Below are 27,528 nucleotides of genomic sequence, written 5' to 3'. Positions count from 1 at the left end.
TGAATGTCAACAGTCTTTAGAACTTTGTTTGAGGCTTCTACTGTGAAGGAGGGCTGAATGAGAGGGGATTGAGCCAGGTGTCTGGCAGAGTGCCACAGGCTCGTGACGCGCGGTCATGAGAGAGTTATCTCTCGTTCCATTGCTTTTCTACAGACATAGGAATTCTCCGGTTGGAACATTCTATACTGATTCTATACTTAGTTTGACAAGTTTCTACGGGCTGTAACGGAACGTTTTGAGTTTTCCGGCAGGCTGGACCTGCAGCCGCAATTTGTTTACTAAAAGCCCTAACAAAAGAAGCTATTTGGATATAAATTATGAACTTTGTCGAACAAATCAAACATTTATTGTGGAACTGGGATTCCTGGGAGTGCATTCTGATGAAGATCATCAAAGGTAAGTGAATATTTATAATGCTATTTCTGACTAAAGTTGACTACACAATATGGCAGATATCTTTTTGGCTGGTTTGTTGTCTGAACGCTGTACTCAGATTATTGCATGGTGTGCTTTTTCCGTAAAGTTTTTTTGAAATCTGACACAGCGGTTGCATTAAGGAGAAGTATATCTCTAATTCCATGTATAACACTTGTATTTTCATCAACATTTATGATGAGTATTTCTGTAAATTGATATGGCTCTCTGCAAAATCACTGCATGTTTTAGAACTACTGAACGTAACGCGCCAATGTAAAATGAGATTTTTTGATATCAATATGCAATTTATCGAACAAAACATGTTGTGTAACATGAAGTCCTATGAGTGTCATCTGATGAATATCATCAAAGGTTAGTGATTAATTGTATCTCTATTTGTGCTTTTTGTGACTCATCTCTTTGGCTGGAAAAATGGCTGTGTTTTTCTGTGAGTTGGTGGTGACCTAACATAATCGTTTGTTGTGCTTTCGCCGTAAAGCCTTTTTGAAATCAGACACTGTGGCTGGATTAACAAGAATTTTATCTTTAAAATTGTGTAAAATACTTGTATGCTTGAGGAATTTCAATTATGAGATTTTTGTTTTGAATTTGGCGCCCTGCACTTTCACTGGGTGTTGGCGAGGGTGGAACGCAACCGTCCCACATATCCCAGAGAGGTTAATGCAGCTCGTGGCCACACCAGATACTGACTGTTACTTTCTGTTAGTCACATTTCTGTGGAACTTGTTCAGTTTACGTCTCAGTTGTTGAATTATGTTCATACAAATATTTACACATGTTAAGTTTGCTGAAAATAAACGCAATTGACGGTCAGAGGACGTTTCTTTTTTTGCTGAGTTTATATGGACCTCGCTTTTTGCGCAGGGGCATTGTAATGCTGAAACAGTAAAAGGCCTTCACCAAACCTTTGCAACAAATTTGGTAGTACAGAATCGTCTAGAATGGCATTATATGCTGTAGCGTTATGATTTGTCTTCACTGGAACTAATGCCCTGATCACACCGATAGTGTCATTGTGCAAAATAGTATGCAGATTATCTGGATATGTGTGCAACAAATGTTCCACATTCACCTTCTGCTACCATTTCTGTCAAGCCGTATATGCATACAGTTTGACGCATGCGTTCGATAAATCCAACGTTATGCACCACACAGAACACGCTGCAACTGCCTCTGCAACACAATGCTGCAAGGCACACGCAGCGTTCCACTGGAAGTGAATGTACTTCTGCAATGATGCTGTCGGTGTGATCGAATCGTAAGGGGCCAAGCCCGAACCATGAAAAATAGCCCCAGACCATTATTCCTCCTCCACCAAACTGTACAGTTGGCACTATGCATTGCGGCAGGTAGCATTTTCCTGGCATCCGCCAAACCCAGATTCGTCAGTCGGACTGCTAGATGGTGAAGCCTGATACTTCACTCCAGAGACTGCGTTTTCATTGCTTCAGAGTCCAATGGCGGCGAGCTTTACACCATTCTAGCCGACATTTGGCATTGCGCATGTTGATCTTAGGCTTGTGTGTGGCTGCTTGGCCATGGAAACCCATTTCATGAAGCTCCTGGTGAACAGTTCTTGTGCTGACGTTGCTTCCACAGGCAGTTTGGAACTCTGTAGTGAGTGTTGCAATCAAGGACAGAGAATTTTTACGGGCTTCACGCTTCAGAGCTCGGCAGTCCTGTTCTATGAGCTTGTGTGGCCTACCACTTCGTGACTGTTGTTGCTCCTTGACTCATTTCCTCTTCACAATAACATCACTTGCAGATGACCGGAGCAGCTCTAGCAGGGCAGAAATTTGATGAACTGGCCTCCTGTGACAAAGCCAGGTTGAACGTTTGAGCTCTTCATTAAGGCCATTCTACTTCCAATGTTTGTCTATGGAGATTGCATGGCTGTGTGCTCAGTTTTATACACCTGTCAGAAATGGGTGTGGCTGAAATAGCCGAATCCACTAATTTCAAGGGGTGTCCACATCATTTTGTATATATTGTGTTCCACGGGAGTCTTACGTTTGGGAACTTTCGAGTCCTATTGATCAAACAACAGGTAGGCCTGATCTCCCTCAGTTGCCTATGCACATCAACAAGATCAAGAACTAATGTTAGCAAAAGCAAGATTAGCTAAAAATGTAACAAGGGAAAAGTAGATAAACCCTTAAACTTGTTTAGTAGTTGGCCGTCAAATTTGCCCTGATAAACAATGGGGAACAGTAGCCTGCTCGTCCTTCTGCAGATTACCTGCCAATGCATGCTTGTCCCAACCCTTGGGAACTTGCCTGCCTGCCCTCCCATTTGATCTTCATGATCGATGCCAAATAAATTTGATTGACAACTAGGATATATGCTAACTGTGGAAAACAGTTGTTCAAGTTTAGCATAGCTAGCTAGCAAAGTGATTCACATTTCTTGCAAGCTATCCAAATGACACCTGCATCTCTAGTTGTTCCCAGCCTTAGTTACAATCGTCCGTACATTTGTCTAAAATATTGAGTCATTGAAACTGAAACGGTGCATCCCGCTGGGCTGGAGGCAGCAAACAATGTACCAGGCCAGATGTGATTTACAACTTGATAGCAATATTTGTTGGACTACCAAGAAATGTATTAGAGAATTAGCTGTATTAATCATGCATTGAACTGCATCCGTCTATTCTACCAACAAAGCCTTACTCAACGTCATGGAATTGAGTCAAATAGAACCTATTTTCAAAACTAGTTATAAAGTTGGTTTTGTTGCATAAAATAAGAATTGTATATTTTTGAATGGCATTATGATTGTCTGTCTGTTTCATATCTGCAAAGTAGATTATCTGTCAATTCCACTTTGTGAACTTGCAGGCCCTCCAAGATAACCCCCAAACCAAGCTGATGCCAAGGTTTAAAGATGATTTCTCACGTCATACACTGACTCTTTCAAACAACACGTACATTAAATGCGTTCTAAATGTTTTCCTTTTCTTTATATCATAGTAACCAGAAAACGCAGCATCTGTCATCAGAACGGACAAGCAGTATAGACTACATAGAGTAGAGCATTCATGTTTCCGCACCGATAGAGTATTATTAGTCATGTACAATGCATTCGAGATGTATGCAGACCCCTTTTACTTTTTCCAAATTTAGTTAGTTAGTTTACAGCCTTATTCTAAAATGTATTACATTGTTTCATCATTCTACACACACTACCCCATAATGACAAGGCAAAGCAAAAACAGGTTTGTGTGTGTGTATCTCACATTTACGTAAATATTCAGACCCTTTACTCAGTACTTTGTTGAAGCATCTTTGGTAGCGATTACAGCCTAGAGTCTTCTTGGGTTTGACGGTACAAGCTTGGCACACCTGTATTTTGGGAGTTTTTCCCGATTCCTCTCTGCAGATCCTCTCAAGCTCTGTCAGGTTGGATGGGGAGTGTTGCTGCACATCTCTTTTCAGGTCTCTCCAGACATGTTTGATATGGTTCAAATCCGGGCTCTGGCTGGGCCACTTGAGGACATCTAGAGACTTGTCCCGAAGCCACTCCTTCGTTGTCTTGACTGTACGGTTAGGTTTGTTGTCCTGTTGGAAGGTGAATTCCCCCCCCCCCCCCCCCCCCGATCCTGACTCGTCTCCTGCTGCTGAAAAACATCCCCACAGCATGATGCTGCCATCACCATGGTCCGTAGGGATGGTGCCAGGTTTCCTCCAGACGTGACACAATCTTAGTTCCATCAGACCAGAGAACCTTGTTTCTCATGGTCTAAGAGTCCCTTAGGTGCTTTATGGTAAACTCCCAGCGGGCTTTCATGTCCCTTTTTTACTGAGGAGTGGCTTCCGTCTGGCCACTCTACCATAAAGGCCTGATTGGTCGAGTGCTTCAGAGATGGTTGTTCTTCTGGAAGGTTCTTCCACCTCCACAGAGGATCTCTAGAGGTCTGTCAAAGTGATCATCAGGTTCTTGGTCACCTCCCTGACCAAGGCCCTTCTCCCCCGATTGCTCAGTTTGGCAGGGCGGCCACCTCTCGGAAGAGTCTTGGTGATTCCAAATTTCTTCCATTTAAGAATGATGGAGGCCACTGTGTTTTTGGGGACCTTCAATGCTGCAGAAATGTTTGGGTACCCTTCTCCAGATCTGTGCCTCGACACAATCCTGTCTCGGGGCTCTATTGACAATTCCTTTAACTTCATGGTTTGGTTTTTTTCTGACATGCACTGTCAACTGATCTGGATCAACCTTATATAGTCCAATCAATTGAATTGACCCCAGTAAGATTCCAGTCTCCAGGACGATCAATGGAAACAGGATGCACCTGAGCTCAAGGGTCTGAATACTTATGTAAATAAGGTATTTCTGTTTTTCTAAAAACCTGTTTTTGCTTTGTTTGTCATTATGGGGTATTTTGTGTAGATTGATGAGGAAAAATATATATTTAATACGTTTTTATAATAAGGCTGAAACGTAACAAAATGTGTAAAAATGGAAGGGGTCTGAATACTTTCCAAATGCACTGTATGTGTATACATTTGCCTATATATTATTTGTATACAAGTTTGAAAGATATAGCCATACAGCACAACATCACTCTGTAGATGGTGGTCAAATGGTTGGAAGATGAGAGAGGATACACATTTAGGCAGTAACAGTTGAAAGTTGTTCTTTAAAATGAAAACAATAACAAACCTCTCCCTTTTACATTCTGGGTCATACGTACATAGGGTTAGCCCTCTCCAAAATCCATCAAGACTTGACTCTAGTACTGACAACGGGTGGGTTTAGAAGGCTTTGAAGGCAATCACCGTGACTAGAAGGTTCCAGGTGACTACAGAATACAGGATTGGTGTGTGGACTCCGTGGCTTCTGCTCTGTGTGCTTCCTGTGTTTTTCTTCTTGGCGGCGGAGTGCGGCTGCCCTGTAGTGCTTGTGCGTGTGGAGAGGCCGTGCAAGGGGGTGGAGATGAACACAAACGATGTCTGATCCCCCGAGCGGTTGGCAGACCCTCTGTCTCCATGCGTCCCAGGCTCCAACAACGCAGACTTAGCCAAGTACCCAGAAGTGACGACTGCAGCTCTATCCGGTGTGAGGCCTCCACGGCCCAGCTCTCTGGCATCAGCCCCCAGCGAAGGCTCTGTGTGGGACGTAAAGTGCCACTCCCCTCCTGGAGTAGCCAGATGGGCTTGCCCACATGTTGGCCTAGTGTAGCAGGGGCAGCCCAACACTGCGGCACGGGTGTGTTTGGCCCAGAGCAAGAGCCGTGTGATGTTCTCCTCCTCTTCACAAGCCCAAGGGTTATCCCCAAGTGTCAAGAACTCGAGACCCTCCAACCGGTCAAATACCCCCTCCGGCACCCAGGAGAAGCGATTAGCATGCAGGTAGAACCTCCTCAGCCTGGGCAGCCGGTCCAATGATCCCAGGAGGATCTGAACTAGGTAGTTGTGGGCCAAATCCACCATCTCCAGATTATGAGGCATGTTGGTGGGCACGGTCCAGAACCGGTTGTGACTCAAGTTTAGGGCGTGTAGGCTGGGTAGGGTGTTGTTGATGAAGACCACCCTCTCCAGCTCGTTGGCTGACAAGTCCAGTACCCGCAGGTTCCAATGGTAGGCCGTGTCGTTCTTGTCCAGGGCTCGGAGCTGGTTGCCAGCAGCCCGGATGTCCCAGAGGGCCCTGGGCAGGCCGGAGGGGAAGCGACCCAGGAGGTTATAGGACAGGTCCAGGGTACGCAGGTGGGCGTAGTGGCTGAGCTGGTCGTCCAGACCACAAAGGCTGTTGGGAGAGAGGGGAGTTCTCATTTTAGAAGTTCGGACCCAACCTGCCGAAGACTAGTATGATGAGAAGGAAGAAGTGTCTTCCTACCTGTTGTGTGAGAGGTTGAGGAAGCGGATGTTGTGCTGCAGGCCTGGGGGCAGCTGTGAGAGGTGCCGTGAGGAGCAGTCCACCACACGGTGGCCCCGGCTGCAGGAGCACACGGCGGGGCAGATGGACAGGACCAGCCCCCCCAGCACCCCCGACAGGAGGAGCAGGAAGAGGCAGGCCAACGGGGCGTGGGGGAGCATAATGAGGGCTCTTAGAGAAGGAGAGACACAGTGAGAGGAGACACTGGACTGTACCCAAGGACATAGATCTGCAACACTTCTTTTCTCCACAATTTATATACTCACAAATGGAAGGACACAGTTTTGATCCTGTATGGATCTTCGTCAAGACCATCACTCATTCACACACATCTGCAGAATAATAATACTGACAGTTAAATTAGCTTCCGACCCCATTAGCATTTACAAATTGATTAGCAATAGCTCATTTAAGTCCAATCCTTGCTATATTTTCCAAGCTGCATTTACCAGGAGCTTAAAGGGATACTTTGGGATTTTGGCAATGAGGCCCTTTATCCACTTCCCTAGAGTCAGATGAACTAGTGGATACCATGTTTATGCCTCTGTGTCCAGTATGAAGAAAGTTAGCGTTGCAGTAGTTTCGAGAGCCAATGCTATCTAGCAAGAGCACAATGACGGGAAGCCAATGTGTATCTGCTAGCATGCTAGTATTCCAACAGATTGCTAGACAACTTTAATTGGCGGAGTATTAGCTACAGTATTCATAATTCATAAACGGCCTAGTTTCCCCACAATGGAATCTCTGTAGAAATGATATAAGACCCTTGTCTGGAGCTACTGCTGTTTTGAAGATAGCCTTTGATGCATAGCAACAGCCTCACAGATGGGAGAGGGGCAGTAATAAACACCAGGAGACAGCAGTAAAACACTCCACACTGGTTCTGCATCCAGCCTGTAAGAAAGTCATGACTGTGAACCATCTATCATACTTCAAGCACATAATGTGACTATAGAACTAACTGGGTAGATTGAACCTCACTATACCCAGAGCCCTCTCCCCTTCATCCCCTCTCCTCCATATAGTTCCCATTCACGTCATTGACACCCCTCTGACATTATAACATTGTAACGCCCGGCCATATGCTAACAGTCCTGCTTGAGGGTTTCCCAAACTCTGTCCTCAGGACCCCAAGAGGTGCACGTTTTGGTTTTTGCCTTAGCACAACACAGCTGATTCAAATAATCAACTAATCATCAAGCTTTGATTATTTGAATCAGTTGTGTAGTACTAGGGTAAAAAACGAAACGGGCATCCCTTGAAGTCCACAGAACCGAGTTTTGGAAACTACTATCTAATAGCTGTGTTGCGGTTTACAAGGGCCCCAGTCAGTCTGTGTGCCGGCAAGCTTGAAGCCTTGCCAGCGGGTAGGAGCTTAGAAATACTGCAGTGAAAGCGGGTGAATTCCTTGAGAGTGGCACATACACACACACACTCTCGATCCCCCACACACACACACACATGATTGTGTCCTGTCCTCTCTCACCCTGTCTTCTGGCACAAATGACTGAGTATCTGGGGTGTGTGTGTGATTGTATTAAGAAGAGCTTGTAAAACACATCAGTGTGGCTGGTTTTAGAATTACATAGTAAGCTGAGTGTTCTAGAAACTTCATCAGGTTATGGTATACTGCATTGCTCCATAAATAGCTGTACTATCTAATGGAGATAGCTGTACTATCTAATGGAGATTTCAGCACCGTTGGAGAGATTTAATGAGAAGCCATAGACTGACATAGACAAATCACCCTGCTGCAGTCCACTGAGCTAGTGTGGTACAGAATCAAATACATCACTGCTTTGTGAAGCACTGTGTGTGTGTGTGTCCAGTCTTGTGCACATGTGTTAGCATGTACACCCGTCTCCTACTGTTTTTCTCTCCATGCCATTAGTCACTCACCTGATCCTCTCCATCGCTTCACTCCGTCATCTTGCTCTTTTCGTCCTCTCTCCTTCCCTCGGCCAGCCCTCTCACTTGCTCCCCCCTCTTTTTTTCAGAGCAGCTGGCTGGAGAGAGTGATTGTCAAGTCAAATCTAGGGGGTGTTAAGTTGCCCTTATTATTCATGCACCATTTTCTTTTTTGGCTCTCTGTTTTTTGCACTGGCTTTCTTTTGGGGTATTTTTCCTTTCTTTCACATTCTTCCTCTCTCTCACTTATTTTTTTCTCCCTTGCTCTTCTTCCTTCTCTGGTAAAGGTGGACCCCCCCCTCTCGCTGTCTCTCTCTCTCTCGTGCTGTGTTGGCGTTGGCCAGGGGTTGACAGGCTCTCTCGCTCAGTCTCAAAATCCTCTCCTGGTTTGTGGCATCCTCCAAGCATGCCAGAGCAGGGTGCCCCTGATAGCGCCAGTCATCCTCCACCGCTCCTCTGCAGGCTCCTGATGCACTCAGGGAAAGAGCGGTCTGAAGGAGAGAGAGAGGAGGATTGCAGCACAGTGCCTGCCCCCTCTGCTGATGATGAGACGGGGGAGAGCAGGGGGTGGGGGGACTGTGCTGACTCCAATCTTTTTAGAATCAGGATCCCGCTCACTTGATAAAAGCAATTATTTCTCCATTATCCCTTCTCCTCTTACTCTTTTTTATACACATACAGTATACTGAACAAAAATATAAACAACAATTTCAAAGATTTTACTGAGTTAGTTCATATTAGGAAACCAGTCAATTTGAAATAAATAAATTAGGCCCAAATCTATGTATTTCACATGACTGGGAATACAGATATCCATCTGCTCACAGATACCTTAAAAAAGGTAGGAGTGTGGATCAGAAAACCAGTCCGTATCTGGTGTAACCACAATTTGCCTCATGCCATGCGACACATCTCCTTCACAGAGTTGATCAGGCTGTTAATTGTGGCCTGTGGAATGTTGTCCCACTCTTTAATGGCTGTGTGACGTTTCTGTAACTGTAACATGCTGTCGTACACGTCGATCTAGAGCATCCCAACATGTTCAATGGGTGACATGACTGGTGAGTATGCAGGCCAGGGAGGAATGGCGGCGTGCAATATCATGCTGAAACATGAGGTGATGGCGGCGTGCAATATCATGCTGAAACATGAGGTGATGGCGGCGTGCAATATCATGCTGAAACATGAGGTGATGGCGGCGGATGAATGGCACAACAATGGGCCTCAGGATCTCCTCACGGTATCTCTCTGCATTCAAATTGCCACCGATAAAATATAATTGTTCCTTGTCCATAGCTTATGCCTGCCCATACCATAACCCCACCACCACCATGGGGCACTCTGTTCACAACGTTGACATCAGCAAACCACTCACCCTGTTAGGGTTCGTTCCTTGGTACTTGTCAATCATTGGCTCATTGGTGTAATTAGCATTATGACAATATTTTTAATTAAATCATTAAAAAAACTTTATTAGTGCAGTTGCAGACAGAAGTTGACATTCAGGAACATAGCACACATGTTTCTGAAGATAAATGCTCACTAACAGAGATGTAAACAAATTTGTGCACAAAATTTGAGAGAAATAAGCATTTTGTGCTTATGGAACATTTCTGGGGTATTTTGCATGTTGCATTTATATTTTGTTCAGTGTACATACAAACATGCTAACTCATTCTAATGTGGGCTGTTAATTGGACATTAGTGTCTCGTGTGTTCAACTTTCACATTCTCATAGTCACAGTATGTTCCATTTCCCCTTCACTCTCGCGCTCTCTCTCGCTCTCTCTCTCTTGCTCTCACAGCATTTTGTACTCATGCTCACAGTGTTTTAACACACACACAGTTCCCCTGAATTCCCTTTAGTACTGTACAGATCTGGCAGGGTGACATTGTTCTGGCTGAATGCTTATGGGATGCATAACACACACACACACATATACACACACACACACACACTGCCCCCTGATGGCAGCGCTATCTCACATCACAACTGGCACCTACAACGACTGGCTGCCTCCACCGCTCTCAGCAGCAAATTAACACTGTTTTTGTATTAACGGTACAGTTTTTGTCTCACCATCCTCCTGGTCTTCCTCCATTTCAGCTGCCTTCAGGAAGCACCCTGGCAGTCTGCAATAAGAACAGCTTTTTGCAAATGTGCTGATCCATGAATAGGTGTTCTGTGTTTTACGGCCAACGTTGCTGCGGCCATGTTAATACAATCCTCGTTTTAAGTGGGTCTGTATTGCTGGGGGGTGATTGTAATGATGTTTTGAAAACCGCATTTCATGAATTAATCTCTATGCTCACATGTCCGTACCCTGTTTGGTTTTAGAGGACTTGTGTGAAAGTAGTTATGTGGTCCTGTCTACCGCTTTCTCTCTCCTATCCTCTTTCTACTCTCCCTCTCCTTTCTCTCTCCTATCCTCTTTCCACTCTCCCTCTCCTTTCTCTCTCCTATCCTCTTTCCACTCTCCCTCTCCTTTCTCTCTCCTATCCTCTTTCCACTCTCCCTCTCCTTTCTCTCTCATATCCTCTTTCCACTTTCCCTCTCCTTTCTCTCTCCTATCCTCTTTCCACCCTCCCTCTCCTTTCTCTCTCCTATCCTCTTTCCACTCTCCCTCTCCTTTCTCTCTCCTATCCTCTTTCCACTCTCCCTCTCCTTTCTCTCTCCTATCCTCTTTCCACTCTCCCTCTCCTTTCTCTCTCCTATCCTCTTTCCACTCTCCCTCTCCTTTCTCTCTCCTATCCTCTTTCCACTCTCCCTCTCCTTTCTCTCTCCTATCCTCTTTCCACTCTCCCTCTCCTTTCTCTCTCCTATCCTCTTTCCACTCTCCCTCTCCTATCCTCTTTCCACTCTCCCTCTCCTATCCTCTTTCCACTCTCCCTCTCCTTTCTCTCTCCTATCCTCTTTCCACTCTCCCTCTCCTTTCTCTCTCCTATCCTCTTTCCACTCTCCCTCTCCTATCCTCTTTCCACTCTCCCTCTCCTGTCCTCTTTCCACTCTCCCCCTCTCCTGTCCTCTTTCCACTCTCCCTCTCCTGTCCTCTTTCCACTCTCCCTCTCCTGTCCTCTTTCCACTCTCCCTCTCCTGTCCTCTTTCCACTCTCCCTCTCCTGTCCTCTTTCCACTCTCCCTCTCCTGTCCTCTTTCCACTCTCCCTCTCCTGTCCTCTTTCCACTCTCCCTCTCCTGTCCTCTTTCCACTCTCCCTCTCCTGTCCTCTTTCCACTCTCCCTCTCCTGTCCTCTTTCCACTCCCTCTCCTTTCTCTCTCCTATCCTCTTTCCACTCTCCCTCTCCTTTCTGTCTCCTATCCTCTTTCCACTCTCCCTCTCCTTTCTGTCTCCTATCCTCTTTCCACTCTCCCTCTCCTTTCTCTCACCTATCCTCTTTCCACTCTCCCTCTCCTTTCTGTCTCCTATCCTCTTTCCACTCTCCCTCTCCTTTCTCTCTCCTATCCTCTTTCCACTCTCCCTCTCCTTTCTCTCTCCTATCCTCTTTCCACTCTCCCTCTCCTTTCTCTCTCCTATCCTCTTTCCACTCTCCCCCTCCTTTCTCTCTGAGAAGGAGTCATAGTTTAGCAGATTGTGTCTGGCCAATAAAACATAGGTTTGGGGCTTCTCTCATGGAAATACACACACACACACACACACACACAATCACACAACATCATGCTTATTGTGCTAGGCACTCAGAACTTAGCACCACAACTGCTCTGTTCTGCAACTAGCCGTGTATGCAAGCAGTGAATATTTAATTCTGCACTTCAGCCGAAGCAAGCTGCCCTGCTACTGCTGGCAACATCATTCAGCGACGAGCCAGAATGAATTGCTGGCAGTAATCACAATTCTCCAGAAAAAGTATCTGCAAATGCAACCTAGTACGAAAGTCCCTCCATAGTGCAGTGGCTGGTGCTAGCACAGTAACACCAGACCAGTCAAAAGTGTGAAACTCTGCATGGCAACACCAATCAGCTGTGTTAGTTTCGGGAGTTCAACCAATAAGCTGTGAGAGTTTGTGATGCGAAACTAATGTGTGATATTCGCATCAGGTCATTAAATTTAAAAAATGCATTCTCTGAAATTGACTAAGATCTGATTGCTATAATTCTGTCATGTTGACAGGTTCGTTAATAAGTTGAAGCATCAAGAGAATTGATACACAAACCACATGTGTTTTCACGAGTGAAAAGGTGTTTTAACAAAAGGTTTCCCACCTTGCAACCTACTTGTGTGAAAACCAACTGTAGTCACAGCACATGCAATTGTTTTAGAATGATAAGGAAGGACTGATAAAAGTCTGATTTGTAGTCATACTAAAAATCATACTCTTACAATAGCTTGTCATGATAGTAGAATGAATAGACCTGTGTTGAGATGGATTCTGTAGAAAGATTGATATGATAGATTGAGTTGGTGGTTTGAAAACTACGTCAGACCTGGAACTGCAGATGTGAAAACAGTAAGAGTGAAACAGGACTGAAAATAGTTTGTCTTACCCAAGTTTCGCTACTTCTCATGCTGCTTTCTCCCTCAACCTCTCTCACTTTTCTTTCATATCTGCCGCAGTATCAACACAGGGAGTTCTGCGATCATTTTTCAATAGAACCATTTCCCTTTTAGTACTCAGCTGGAGAATGTCTGGAATGAGCTGTGAATTAGAGTAGTGGAGAGAGGGAAGGGAAGGCAGAGAGGGTTTTTGGATTTATGACTGCTGTATCTTTCAGGCAACGTTCTTTATAGGGAGGGATAAAGCAGGTGCCGTGGCTGCCATCTGGTCAGCAGGGCTTGTGGTGTAGGCGGATGATGCTCTTCTCCTCAATCACCACGCAGTAGTGAAATATAGCCTGGCCTAAACAAATGAGCCTGTCGTCTGCCTCGCTGTATGACGCTGATGTAGTACACAAATACAAACCAGTGTTTAACATCGGAGGGTTTATTGCATGTCAGCGGATTTACTGCATAAATACATGATTGATGAACAATGAGCATTTCACAACTCTCATTTGTCAACATTTTAGAATATGTGTAGATGGAAATAATTGTGAGTGGTTGTTGCTTTCCGTCTCCCATCTTATTGTTTCTGTGGTTTCTCTTCAGATGAGACATTGAGGCGCTATTTGTGGGTCTGACATTTCCCTCTTTCTGTCTCTGTGGCCTGTCCGCTCTCTCTACGGTTAGTGTACTGATGTACAGCTCTGAAATACGCTAGGAGTGACTGCAACACTGCAGTAACGCACTCACTAACGGTGTCGGGCCAGCCCCACTGAGAGACTTAACTCCCTGCTCACTCTTTCTCTAATTTTCACATTCATTTTATCCCTTTCTATCTATCGTTTCTCAGTTTAATTATATAATTCACCCCTTTGTTTCATTTCCTTTTAGAACTTCCTCTCTCACCATTTTGCCCAATGAATGTCTCAGCCTGGGTCGATGTTTATTTAAAAAAATGTATGTTTTTGCTGTGACTGAAAATGTTCACTTGCGCTCACACAGAATTATATTACTTCAGCAGTGCATCCTTCTCTGAATTATCTCACCACTGGGTATGATGCTGATGTTTAGGCCCTTACGTCACTGTGTTTTCCTCCAAAAAGTACACAGGAGAAAAAGCAATGGTTGTAGCATCAAATCAATCTCACTGCTACAGATTGGTCAGGCTGAATGAATATGGATCTGACTTGAATCAAAACATTTGGGGAAGCTTTCTCAGTGTACATTTGGATGTCTTAATACCAAAGAAAGACCACAGGGATCATGTGTTAAAAATCACATTATTGTGGCCACTGTCAAAGTTCTACCGTTAAATAGGGAAATGGTTTGGCTCGGTTTTGACAATCAAACTGGCTAGAGGCCTAGTTGAAGATCCAATTCATGAAATGTTTCATCAGAAAGAGGTATAGATTAAGTAAGCGGAACACTGATGAGCATCAGTTTGAGTTGTTTTTTGGCGGGAGTGGTTTCCTTTGTTGGGTAGAGGGGTAGGAGAATGGGTTTCCTGTGTGTTACTATCTGCTTGGAGACTGGTTAAGGCAGGTCATGGGGTGGGGTTGGAAGGTCTGTGCTCTCTGGTGGAGGGGGGCTGGCATGGTCTGAGGGGGGACCCAGGTAAACATCCAACAGTGGTGGAGGAATAGCTTCTGGGATATCTGGTGGTGTATGAGAGGGAGAGGAATTTGGAACATTGTCTGGCCCCAGATCAACAACCTGCAAGGAGGTAGGAGGCTGATGGTCATGGGTGTGTGTTGTGGCAGTGGTCTCTGAAGACGTCGGTGGAGGAGGAAATGACGAGTTGTCCAGAGGTTGCACCACCTCAATCTGGGTCTTTTCTTTGTGCACTGCAGCAGTCCCGTTACTCGGTTGAACATCATCTGAAACAGTCTCTCTTCCGAATGTACTTCCTGTCGGAATCTCACCCATCCGGAATTCCTCGTCAGTCTCCTGGAGCAGAGACAGCCTCTTGGAGAGTCGCTGAGACAGGAAGCCAGTGAAGGAGATTCGATTGGAGCCCCTCAGGTGGACGTCACTGCTATCGTCATTATCCAGTCGAGACTGGACTCCACTGTCCAGAAACGGAGAGGGTCCGGCCCAGGCTGTGTTCTGCAGCTGCATCCTCTGATGTCTGCGCTTCCTCACGAAGATGACCCCAAAACTGACAAACATCAGAACCAGTGTCACACCAATCAGTACAGCCACCACTGTGCCATGGTTCCCCCTCGTTTTGCTCTTGTCTTTGTTTGCCGTTTTTGACGGAGGTGGCTTTGGTTTATTTTTTGTCGTGGTGGTGGTGGCAGCAGCGACATGTTTTGTAGTGGGGCCCATTAGTGGGGATTGGCCCTTGGTGCTGGTAACGGCAATACTAGCAGTAACAGAGGCTGCAGTGGTGGCAAGGGTCTTGGCGGGCTGGGTCGATGTCCATGGAGTGGAGATGTGGGTGAAAGATTTGGTCATGGCTATAGAGGGAGGTAGGGTGGCGGGTGTAGTGGCAGCGCCAGGCAGCTCAGATGGGCCTGTTGGACCTCTTTCAGTGGGGTGTGAAGGGGTTGATTTCCTGCTTGTGACTGGGGCCTGGGAGGGGGTGCTGGGAAATTGAGCCTTCCTACCTGTGTTCAAAGTAAATTCGTCTCTAGTCAGTGTCACTCCAAATCCAACACCAGTTGGCGTGGGTCGGATCCTCTCTGTGGAGTCGTTGGACTGCGACATCGGAAGATTGGTTGGACCAGGCCCTGTTTGGATATCTGTTGGTTGATTTGTTGTCGGTGAGGTTGTTTGAGAGGATAACTCCGAAGGTCTAGGTGATGCTGTTGGATTTACTTTGCCCTGGCCGGTGGGTGTAACTCTGCTTACCGGAGGCTGATTCCCCATAGTGGGCGAAGTTTCCTCGGCTCCATCTGCTGTGATCTCCACCGTGGAGTTGTTTTTATATTTGGTTGTTTGGCTGTCCTGAGGTGACTGGGAGTTCTTCCTTGTTCTTGTACTCAAAGGGTGGATTGAAGGCAGATAAGAGCTGATATATCTGGTGGACACCTGATCTGGAGTCTGTGGTTTACTCTTCACTGTGAACTTCAACTCAACTGAAGGTGCTACGGTGCTATAGTTTCCTTCATCTGGTGCATTGTTGAGGTGCTCTTGTGCCATTTCTAAAGGTGAAACTTTGTCTGAAGTTGCAGTAACCTCACTGCTCCTGAAGTCGGTGGAGTGGCTGTTAGGCTGAAGTGTCACTGTGCTATTCAGTCCCGGTGGTAGCATCCACAAAAACAACACAAAAACAAGACTCTTTCCCTCCATTGCTGTTTCCTGTTATCCTCTGAAATCTGGTGTGTCCTGATGACTGACTGATGAAAAGAAGAAAAGCGTCATTACTGTATCTGTAAGCATGATTTATCATGAGGAAACAAGGAACATTTCACCATGAAGGGCAACGTGGTGAAATGTTATCGCTACTTTTGGCATTTCCTTCCTCAAACTACAATTCAAAGTAGGAGCAGAAGATTTTTTGACTGTTTTCTGGGGAATCTAACTATATTCTGTTTTTGTCTTATTTCTTTGAAAGAATTAAGGCCATATAAGGTCATATGTTACACATTAGGATGTCTTTATCTAAACATTATTGATTAGCTAACATTCGTGATGGTGTGTGTAATGTGTATTACACCTCCCACAAACAACTGTTTTGAAAGTGTGTGTTTCAAAGGTATTTGTTTTCAACTGGTTGCACATTCTCTGGCAAATCACACATGTTGTCATTAGAGCAACAGATAACACTATAACCCTTTTATATTTACGTCACCCACCCTTAAAGTATGTTGTACTCACCAGAGCCTACACAGGATTTAACCCTAGAATCCTGGCCTTCATTAACCTGCTCCAAGTTCACAAAAAGCAGAATGCCTATATGAGTTGGTGTGTCTCAGCTAGAAGAGGTCTCCTTAGTTTGCTGTACGTGAATCCCAGAAAGCAGCCACTGTAGAAGTCTGCGAGGCCCTAGTCTGGTATTATACAGAACCTTCTCTTGCCTCACTTGACAGGAAGTGAGAGCTGTGAAACTGAGGTCTGATTACAAATGACACCCTGTTCTTTTTAACACAGAAAAATACACAGTGGATGTTTTCATGCAAAACAAATGTACACTTGTAATTTTAATATGCACTCTGGGATAGACCCCTTGACGTATTCCACATTTTGTTACGTTATAGCCTTATGGATTAATTCGTTTTTTTCCACCTCATCAATTTGCACACCCCATAATGACAAAGCAAAATCATGTTTTTAGATTTGTTTTGCAAATGAAATGTGTGTGTGTGTGTGTGTGTGTGTATATGTATGTATGTATGTATGTATGTATGTATGTGTATATGCATGTGTGTATGTGTATATGCATGTATGTATGTATGTATGTGTATATATATATATGTGTGTGTATATATATATATGTGTGTATATATATGTATATATATATATTGTGTGTGTGTGTGTGTGTAAACTTAGCAAAAAAAGAAACGTCCTCTCACTATCAACTGTGTTTATTTTCAGCAGACTTAACATGTGTAAATATTTGTATGAACATAACAAGATTCAACAACTGAGACATAAAATGAACAAGTTCCACAGACATGTAACTAACAGAAATGGAATAATGTGTCACAGAAAAAAGGGGGGTGGTCAAAATGAAAAGTAACAGTCAGTATCTGGTGTGGCCACCAGCTGCATTAAGTACTGCAGTGCATCTCCTCAACATGAACTGCACCAGTTCTTACTGTGAGATGTTACCCCGCTCTTCCACCAAGGCACCTGCAAGTTCCCGGACATTTCTCAGATCCAGCAGGTCCCAGACGGCTCAATGGGATTGAGGTCCGGGCTCTTCGCTGGCCATGGCAGAACACTGACATCCCTGTCTTGCAGTGAAAATCACACACAGAACGAGCAGTATGGCTAGTGGCATTGTCATGCTGGAGGGTGATGTCAGGATGAGCCTGCAGGAAGGGTACCACATGAGGGAGGAGGATGTCTTCCCTGTAATGCACAGCGTTGAGATTGCCTGCAATGACAACAAGCTCAATCCGATGATGCTGTGGCACACCGCCCCAGACCATGACGGACCCTCCACCTCCAAATCGATCCTGCTCCAGAGGACAGGCATCGGTGTAACGTTCATTCCTTCGACAATAAACGCAAATCCGACCGTCACCCCTGGTGAGACAAAACCGCGACTCTCCAGTGAAGAGCACTTTTTGCCAGTCCTGTCTGGTCCAGCGACTGTGGTTTTGGGCCCATAGGCGACGTTGTTGCCGGTGATGTCTGGTGAGGACCTGCCTTACAACAGGCCTACAAGCCCTCAGTCCAGCCTCTCTCAGCCTTAACTGGCGTTTTCCAAGATGGCATAGCAGTTCAGACGTCTTTTGTCCTCGTCATGTCGTGTCCCGTATATATATATATATATATATATATATATATTTACAACTTTTTTCAAATACATTTTATTTTTGTTTTCCATCAACTCATCTTCAAAACACTCTCCTGCAACCCGCCTCACCAATTTATATTTATAAAAAAGTATTATTTACCTCTAATCTGTAATCCTCCAAGAAGCTAGCCAGAAACTCCAAGAAGCTAGCCAGAAACTAGCCAGAAGCTAGCCAGAAGATAGCCCAGAAGCTAATCCAGAAGCTAATCAGAAGCTAGTTCAGAAGCTAGTTAGCTTCTTTACTGGCAAATCGTTAGTATTCAGCTAACCACGGTTTGTGGTCATCAGCTATTCTTTAGCTCGAAAATCTATCGCCAGTTTTGTACGGCGCGGCTCGGAACGGAACATACCGGACCAATTTTTCTCTCCATGTCCCTGGATTTCAACTGCTCTCTGGATCTCACAGCTAGCTAGCTGCTATCCGTGTGACTATCGGCTTTCGTTGATTCCGGAGCAAACATCAATTATTCCGGAGCTAGCCAGCTCCGTCAATCACTCCTGGGCTGCAGTCACCTATCCGGACCCGTTTTACTGCCTACGCGGAGCCCCACCGGGCCTTCACAACTGGACTGCCGATGTTATCTACCCGAAGGAGTTATCTGGCTGGCTCCTCCGTTGCGACGTTACCTGAACGCCCATCTGCGGCCTGCTAACCATTAGCTGTCTTACCGACTGCTATCTGAATAGACAATCGGACAATTTATTTATTTTTATTATTATTATGTTTTCTTCTTGGGCCTCTATAACTATATCTATTGTTTTTATTTTTGTTGTTGTTGTGTGATTTGGATTAATCCCCTCTACCACACGGAACCCCACTAATCTACTGACGGAATGCAAGAGGTGGCTAATAACAGACCTCCATCCTATGCTAGCTTGCTACCGATGGCCTGGCTAGCTGTCTAAATCGCCGTGACCCCCAACCAACCTCTCCACTCACGCACTCGACTAAGCATGCCTCTCCTTAATGTCAATATGTCTTGTCCATTGCTGTTCTGGTTAGTGTTTATTGGCTTATTTCACTGTAGAGCCTCTAGTCCTGCTCAGTATACCTTATCCAACCTATTAGTTCCACCACCCACACATGCAATGACATCTCCTGGTTTCAATGATGTTTCTAGAGACAATATCTCTCTCTTCATCACTCAATACCTAGGTTTACCTCCACTGTATTCACATCCTACCATACCTTTGTCTGTACATTATACCTTGATGCTATTTTATCACCCCCAGAAACCTCCTTTTACTCTCTGTTCCAGATGTTCTAGACGACCAATTCTTATTGCTTTTAGCCGCACCCTTATTCTACTCCTCCTATGTTCCTCTGGCGATGTAGAGGTGTATCCAGGCCCTGCAGTGCCTAGCTCCACTCCTATTCCCCAGGCGCTCTCTTTTGACGACTTCTGTAACCGTAATAGCCTTGGTTTCATGCATGTTAACATTAGAAGCCTCCCCCCTAATTTTAATTCCAAACTACAACATTTTCAGACAAGATAGAACTGCCAAAGGGGGCGGTGTTGCAATCTACTGCAAAGATAGCCTGCAGAGTTCTGTCCTACTATCCAGGTCTGTACCCAAACAATTTTAACTTCTACTTTTAAAAATCCACCTCTCTAAAAACAAGTCTCTCACCGTTGCCGCCTGCTATAGACCACCCTCTGCCCCCAGCTGTGCTCTGGACACCATATGTGAACTAATTGCCCCCCCATCTATCTTCAGAGCTCGTGCTGCTAGGCGACCTAAACTGGAACATGCTTAACACCCCAGCCATCCTACAATCTAAACTTGATGCCCTCAATCTCACACAAATTATCAATGAACCTACCAGGTACCTCCCCAAAGCCTTAAACACGGGCACCCTCATAGATATCATCCTAACCAACTTCCCCTCTAAATTACACCTCTGCTGTCTTCAACCAAGATCTCAGCGATCACTGCCTCATTGCCTGCATCCGTAATGGGTCAACGGTCAAACGACCTCCACTCATCACTGTAAAACGCTCCCTGAAACACTTCAGCGAGCAGGCCTTTCTAATCGACCTGGCCGGGGTATCCTGGAAGGATATTGATCTCATCCCGTCAGTAGAGGATGCCTGGATATTTTTTTTAATGCCTTCCTAACCATCTTAAATAAACATGCCCCATTCAAGAAATTTAGAACCAGGAACAGATATAGCCCTTGGTTCTCCCCAGACCTGACTGCCCTTAACCAACACAAAAACATCCTATGGCGTTCTGCATTAGCATCGAACAGCCCCCGTGATATGCAGCTGTTCAGGGAAGCTAGAAACCATTATACACAGGCAGTTAGAAAAGCCAAGGCTAGCTTTTTCAAGCAGAAATTTGCTTCCTGCAACACTAACTCAAAAAAGTTCTGGGACACTGTAAAGTCCATGGAGAATAAGAACACCTCCTCCCAGCTGCCCACTGCACTGAAGATAGGAAACACTGTCACCACTGATAAATCCACCATAATTGAGAATTTTAATAAGCATTTTTCTACGGCTGGCCATGCTTTCCACCTGGCTACTCCTACCCCGGTCAACAGCACTGCACCCCCAACAGCAACTCGCCCAAGCCTTCCCCATTTCTCCTTCTCCCAAATCCGTTCAGCTGATGTTCTGAAAGAGCTGCAAAATCTGGACCCCTACAAATCAGCCGGGCTAGACAATCTGGACCCTTTCTAAAATGATCTGCCGAAATTGTTGACACCCCTATTACTAGCCTGTTCAACCTCTCTTTCGTATCGTCTGAGATTCCCAAAGATTGGAAAGCAGCTGCTGTCATCCCCCTCTTCAAAGGGGGGGACACTCTTGACCCAAACTGCTACAGACCTATATCTATCCTACCATGCCTTTCTAAGGTCTTCGAAAGCCAAGTCAACAAACAGATTACCGACCATTTCGAATCTCACCATACCTTCTCTGCTATGCAATCTGGTTTCAGAGCTGGTCATGGGTGCACCTCAGCCACGCTCAAGGTCCTAAACGATATCTTAACCGCCATCGATAAGAAACATTACTGTGCAGCCGTATTCATTGATCTGGCCAAGGCTTTTGACTCTGTCAATCACCACATCCTCATCGGCAGACTCGACAGCCTTGGTTTCTCAAATGATTGCCTCGCCTGGTTCACCAACTACTTCTCTGATAGAGTTCAGTGTGTCAAATCGGAGGGTCTGCTGTCCGGACCTCTGGCAGTCTCTATGGGGGTGCCACAGGGTTCAATTCTTGGACCGACTCTCTTCTCTGTATACATCAATGAGGTCGCTCTTGCTGCTGGTGAGTCTCTGATCCACCTCTACGCAGACGACACCATTCTGTATACTTCTGGCCCTTCTTTGGACACTGTGTTAACAACCCTCCAGGCAAGCTTCAATGCCATACAACTCTCCTTCCGTGGCCTCCAATTGCTCTTAAATACAAGTAAAACTAAATGCATGCTCTTCAACCGATCGCTACCTGCACCTACCCGCCTGTCCAACATCACTACTCTGGACGGCTCTGACTTAGAATACGTGGACAACTACAAATACTTAGGTGTCTGGTTAGACTGTAAACTCTCCTTCCAGACCCATATCAAACATCTCCAATCCAAAGTTAAATCTAGAATTGGCTTCCTATTTCGCAACAAAGCATCCTTCACTCATGCTGCCAAACATACCCTTGTAAAACTGACCATCCTACCAATCCTCGACTTTGGCGATGTCATTTACAAAATAGCCTCCAATACCCTACTCAACAAATTGGATGCAGTCTATCACAGTGCAATCCGTTTTGTCACCAAAGCCCCATATACTACGCTCTCGTTGGCTGGCCCTCGCTTCATACTCGTCGCCAAACCCACTGGCTCCATGTCATCTACAAGACCCTGCTAGGTAAAGTCCCCCCTTATCTCAGCTCGCTGGTCACCATAGCGTCTCCCACCTGTAGCACACGCTCCAGCAGGTATATCTCTCTAGTCACCCCCAAAACCAATTCTTTCTTTGGCCGCCTCTCCTTCCAGTTCTCTGTTGCCAATGACTGGAACGAACTACAAAAATCTCTGAAACTGGAAACAATTATCTCCCTCACTAGCTTTAAGCACCAACTGTCAGAGCAGCTCACAGATTACTGCACCTGTACATAGCCCACCTATAATTTAGCTCAAACAACTACCTCTTTCCCAACTGTATTTTATTTATTTATTTATTTTGCTCCTTTGCACCCCATTATTTTTATTTCTACTTTGCACATTCTTCCATTGCAAAACTACCATTCCAGTGTTTTACTTGCTATATTGTATTTACTTTGCAACCATGGCCTTTTTTGCCTTTACCTCCCTTCTCACCTCATTTGCTCACATTGTATATAGACTTGTTTATACTGTATTATTGACTGTATGTTTGTTTTACTCCATGTGTAACTCTGTGTCGTTGTATCTGTCGAACTGCTTTGCTTTATCTTGGCCAGGTCACAAGTGTAAATGAGAACTTGTTCTCAACTTGCCTACCTGGTTAAATAAAGGTGAAATAAATAAAAACATTTTAAAAATTTAAACTCGTTTTTCAACCACTCCACAAATTTCTTGTTAACAAACTATGGTTTTTGCAAGTCCGTCAGGACATCTACTTTGTGCATGTCATTTTTCCAACAATTGTTTACAGACAGATTGTTTCACTTATAATTCACTGTTTCACAATTCCAGTGGGTCAGAAGTTTACATACACTAAGTTGACAGTGCCTTTAAACAGCAAATTCCAGTAAATGTCATGGCTTCAGAAGCTTCTGATAGGCTAATTGACATCATCTGAGTCAATTGGATGTACCTGTGGATGTATTTCAAGGCCTACCTTCAAACTCAGTGCCTCTTTGCTTGACATCATGGGAAAATCAAAACAAATCATCGTTGGGAGCAATTTCCAAATGCCTGAAGGTACCACGTTCATCTGCAATAGTACGCAAGTATAAACGCCATGGACCACGCACCCATTATACCGCTCAGGAAAGAGTTGTGTTCTGTCTCCTAGAGATGAATGTACCTTGGTGTAAAAAGTGCAACTCAATCCCAGAACAACAGCAAAAGACCTTGTGAAGATGCTGGAGGAAACCGGTACAAAAGTATCTATATCCACAGTAAAACGAGTCTTATGTCGACAACCTGAAAGAGCCGCTCAGCAAGGAAGAAGCCACTGCTCCAAAACCACCATAAAAAATGCCAGACTACGGTTTGCAGCTGCACATGGGAACAAAGATCGTACTTTTTGGAGAAATGTCCTCTGGTCTGATGAAAAAAAAATAGAACTGTTTGGCCACAATGACCATCGTTATGTTTGGAGGAAAAAGGGGCAGGCTTGCAAGCCAAAGAACAACATCCCAATCGTGAAGCACGGGGGGGTGACAACATCATGTTGTGGGGGTGCTTTGCTGCAGGAGGGACTGGTGTGCTTCACAAAATAGATAGAATCATGAGGAGGAAATGTATGAGAATATATGGAAGCAACATCTCAAGACATCAGGAGGTTAAAGCTTGCTCGCAAATGGGTCTTCCAAGTGGACAATGACCCCAAGCATACTTCCAAAGTTGTGGCAAAATGGCTTAAGGACAACAAAGTCAAGGTATTGGAGTGGCCATGACAAAGCCATGACCTCAATCCTACAGTAAATTTGTGGGCGGAACTGAAAAAGCGTGTGCGAGCAAGGAGGCCTTTACAATCCTGACTCAGTTACACCAGCTCTGTCAGGAGGAGTGGGACAAAATTAACCCAACATATTGTGGGAAGCTTGTGGAAGGCTACCCAAAACGTTTTCCCCACGTTAAACCATTTTAAAGGCAACTCTACCAAATACTAATTGAGTGCATGTAAACTTCTGACCCACTGGGAATGTGATGAAAGAAATAAACTCTGAAATAAATCATTCTCTCTACTATTATTCTGACATTTCAAGTTCTTAAAATAATGTAATGATCCTAACTGACCTAAGACAGTGAATTTTTACTAGGATTAAATGTCAAGAATTGTGAAACTGAGTTTAAATGTATTTGGCTAAAGTGTATGTAAACTTCCGACTTCAACTGTATGTTTGTATTTATAATAGAGGTTGACCGATTAATCAGAATGGCCGATTTAATTAGGGCCGTTTTCATAAACAATCGGTATTTTTGGGCACCGATTATCCCAATTTTTTAACATATTTTTTTTATGCCTTTATTTAACTAGGCAAGTCCATTAAGAACACATTCTTATTTAACTTAACGAGATTAACTGCCTTGTTAAGGGGCTGAACCGCAGATTTTCACCTTGTCGGCTCGGGGTATCCAATCTTGGAACCTTACAGTTAACTAGTCCAACGCAATAACGACCTGCCTCTCTCTCGTTGCACTCCACAAGGAGACTGCCTGTTACGTGAATGCTGTAAGCCAAAGTAAGTTGTTAGCTCACATTAAACTTTTCTTATAAAAAACAATCAATCATAATCACTAGTTAACTACACATGCTAGATAATATCAAGTAATTACATTTACATTTAAGTCATTTAGCAGACGCTCTTATCCTGAGCGACTTACAAATTGGTGCATTCACCTTATGACATCCAGTGGAACAGTAGTGCATCTAAATCTTTTAAGGGGGGCGAGAGGGATTACTTTATCCTATCCTAGGTATTCCTTAAAGAGGTGGGGTTTCAGGTGTCTCCGGAAGGTGGTGATTGACTCCGCTGTTCTGGCGTCGTGAGGGAGTTTGTTCCACCATTGGGGGGCCAGAGCAGCGAACAGTTTTGACTGGGCTGAGCGGGAACTGTACTTCCTCAGTGGTAGGGAGGCGAGCAGGCCAGAGGTGGATGAACGCAGTGCCCTTGTTTGGGTGTAGGGCCTGATCAGAGCCTGGAGGTACTGAGGTGCCGTTCCCCTCACAGCTCCGTAGGCAAGCACCATGGTCTTGTAGCGGATGCGAGCTTCAACTGGAAGCCAGTGGAGAGAGCGGAGGAGCGGGGTGACGTGAGAGAACTTGGGAAGGTTGAACACCAGACGGGCTGCGGCGTTCTGGATGAGTTGTAGGGGTTTAATGGCACAGGCAGGGAGCCCAGCCAACAGCGAGTTGCAGTAATCCAGACGGGAGATGACAAGTGCCTGGATTAGGACCTGCGCCGCTTCCTGTGTGAGGCAGGGTCGTACTCTGCGGATGTTGTAGAGCATGAACCTACAGGAACGGGCCACCGCCTTGATGTTAGTTGAGAACGACAGGGTGTTGTCCAGGATCACGCCAAGGTTCTTAGCGCTCTGGGAGGAGGACACAATGGAGTTGTCAACCGTGATGGCGAGATCATGGAACGGGCAGTCCTTCCCCGGGAGGAAGAGCAGCTCCGTCTTGCCGAGGTTCAGCTTGAGGTGGTGATCCGTCATCCACACTGATATGTCTGCCAGACATGCAGAGATGCGATTCACCACCTGGTCATCAGAAGGGGGAAAGGAGAAGATTAATTGTGTGTCGTCTGCATAGCAATGATAGGAGAGACCATGTGAGGTTATGACAGAGCCAAGTGACTTGGTGTATAGCGAGAATAGGAGAGGGCCTAGAACAGAGCCCTGGGGGACACCAGTGGTGAGAGCACGTGGTGTGGAGACGGATTCTCGCCACGCCACCTGGTAGGAGCGACCTGTCAGGTAGGACGCAATCCAAGCGTGGGCCGCGCCCGGGAGATGCCCAACTCGGAGAGGGTGGAGAGGAGGATCTGATGGTTCACAGTATCGAAGGCAGCCGATAGGTCTAGAAGGATGAGAGCAGAGGAGAGAGAGTTAGCTTTAGCAGTGCGGAGCGCCTCCGTGATACAGAGAAGAGCAGTCTCAGTTGAATGACTAGTCTTGAAACCTGACTGATTTGGATCAAGAAGGTCATTCTGAGAGAGATAGCGGGAGAGCTGGCCAAGGACGGCACGTTCAAGAGTTTTGGAGAGAAAAGAAAGAAGGGATACTGGTCTGTAGTTGTTGACATCGGAGGGATCGAGTGTAGGTTTTTTCAGAAGGGGTGCAACTCTCGCTCTCTTGAAGACGGAAGGGACGTAGCCAGCGGTCAGGGATGAGTTGATGGGTGAGGTAAGGGAGAAGGTCTCCGGAAATGGTCTGGAGAAGAGAGGAGGGGATAGGGTCAAGCGGGCAGGTTGTTGGGCGGCCGGCCGTCACAAGACGCGAGATTTCATCTGGAGAGAGAGGGGAGAAAGAGGTCAGAGCACAGGGTAGGGCAGTGTGAGCAGAACCAGCGGTGTCGTTTGACTTAGCAAACGAGGATCGGATGTCGTCGACCTTCTTTTCAAAATGGTTGACGAAGTCATCTGCAGAGAGGGAGGAGGGGGGGGGATTCAGGTGGGAGGAGAAGGTTGCAAAGAGCTTCCTAGGGTTAGAGGCAGATGCTTGGAATTTAGAGTGGTAGAAAGTGGCTTTAGCAGCAGAGAGAGAAGAGGAAAATGTAGAGAGGAGGGAGTGAAAGGATGTCAGGTCCGCAGGGAGGCGAGTTTTCCTCCATTTCCGCTCGGCTGCCCGGAGCCCTGTTCTGTGAGCTCGCAATGAGTCGTCGAGCCACGGAGCGGGAGGGGAGGACCGAGCCGGCCTGGAGGATAGGGGACATAGAGAGTCAAAGGATGCAGAAAGGGAGGAGAGGAGGGTTGAGGAGGCAGAATCAGGAGATAGGTTGGAGAAGGTTTGAGCAGAGGGAAGAGATGATAGGATGGAAGAGGAGAGAGTAGCGGGTGAGAGAGAGCGAAGGTTGGGACGGCGCGATACCATCCGAGTAGGGGCAGTGTGGGAAGTGTTGGATGAGAGCGAGAGGGAAAAGGATACAAGGTAGTGGTCGGAGACTTGGAGGGGAGTTGCAATGAGGTTAGTGGAAGAACAGCATCTAGTAAAGATGAGGTCGAGCGTATTTCCTGCCTTGTGAGTAGGGGGGGAAGGTGAGAGGGTGAGGTCAAAAGAGGATAGGAGTGGAAAGGAGGCAGAGAGGAATGAGTCAAAGGTAGACGTGGGGAGGTTAAAGTCGCCCAGAACTGTAAGAGGTGAGCCGTCCTCAGGAAAGGAGCTTATCAAGGCATCAAGCTCATTGATGAACTCTCCGAGGGAACCTGGAGGGCGATAAATGATAAGGATGTTAAGCTTGAAAGGGCTGGTAACTGTGACAGCATGGAATTCAAAGGAGGCGATAGACAGATGGGTAAGGGGAGAAAGAGAGAATGACCACTTGGGAGAGATGAGGATCCCGGTGCCACCACCCCGCTGGCCAGAAGCTCTCGGGGTGTGCGAGAACACGTGGGCAGACGAAGAGAGAGCAGTAGGAGTAGCAGTGTTGTCTGTGGTGATCCATGTTTCCGTCAGTGCCA

General features: G+C 45.8%; 2 protein-coding genes across 6 annotated transcripts in view; one reads left to right on the top strand and one right to left on the bottom strand.

Annotated features, from left to right (window-relative positions):
* LOC115136636 (neurofibromin-like) overlaps positions 1–27,528 on the top strand; it is a 121,395-nt gene that overhangs the window by 42,887 nt on the left and 50,980 nt on the right. The gene's annotated exons all lie outside the window — the stretch shown is intronic.
* LOC115136634 (oligodendrocyte-myelin glycoprotein-like) lies at positions 5,055–16,787 on the bottom strand. 4 transcript variants are annotated; one of them, XM_065024355.1, is made up of 7 exons: positions 16,537–16,787; positions 12,720–12,871; positions 8,464–10,350; positions 8,209–8,315; positions 6,576–6,641; positions 6,271–6,480; positions 5,055–6,180 (listed from the first exon to the last, which is right to left on the bottom strand). In XM_065024355.1, the coding sequence occupies exons 5-7, from the start codon at positions 6,629–6,631 to the stop codon at positions 5,190–5,192; spliced, it is 1,257 nt and encodes a 418-aa protein (XP_064880427.1). In that variant the 5' UTR covers positions 6,632–6,641; positions 8,209–8,315; positions 8,464–10,350; positions 12,720–12,871; positions 16,537–16,787; the 3' UTR covers positions 5,055–5,189. The 4 variants fall into 4 exon arrangements, with proteins under 4 accessions (XP_064880427.1, XP_029528072.1, XP_029528071.1 ...); XM_029672212.2 differs by having other exon boundaries at positions 10,298–10,350; XM_029672211.2 differs by lacking the exon at positions 8,464–10,350.

The sequence above is a fragment of the Oncorhynchus nerka genome, linkage group LG11 (assembly GCF_034236695.1).
Source record: "Oncorhynchus nerka isolate Pitt River linkage group LG11, Oner_Uvic_2.0, whole genome shotgun sequence".
Taxonomy (NCBI): Eukaryota; Metazoa; Chordata; class Actinopteri; order Salmoniformes; family Salmonidae; genus Oncorhynchus; species Oncorhynchus nerka.
Note: the sequence above shows the minus strand (reverse complement) of the source record. Positions and strands in the feature narration are given on the sequence as shown.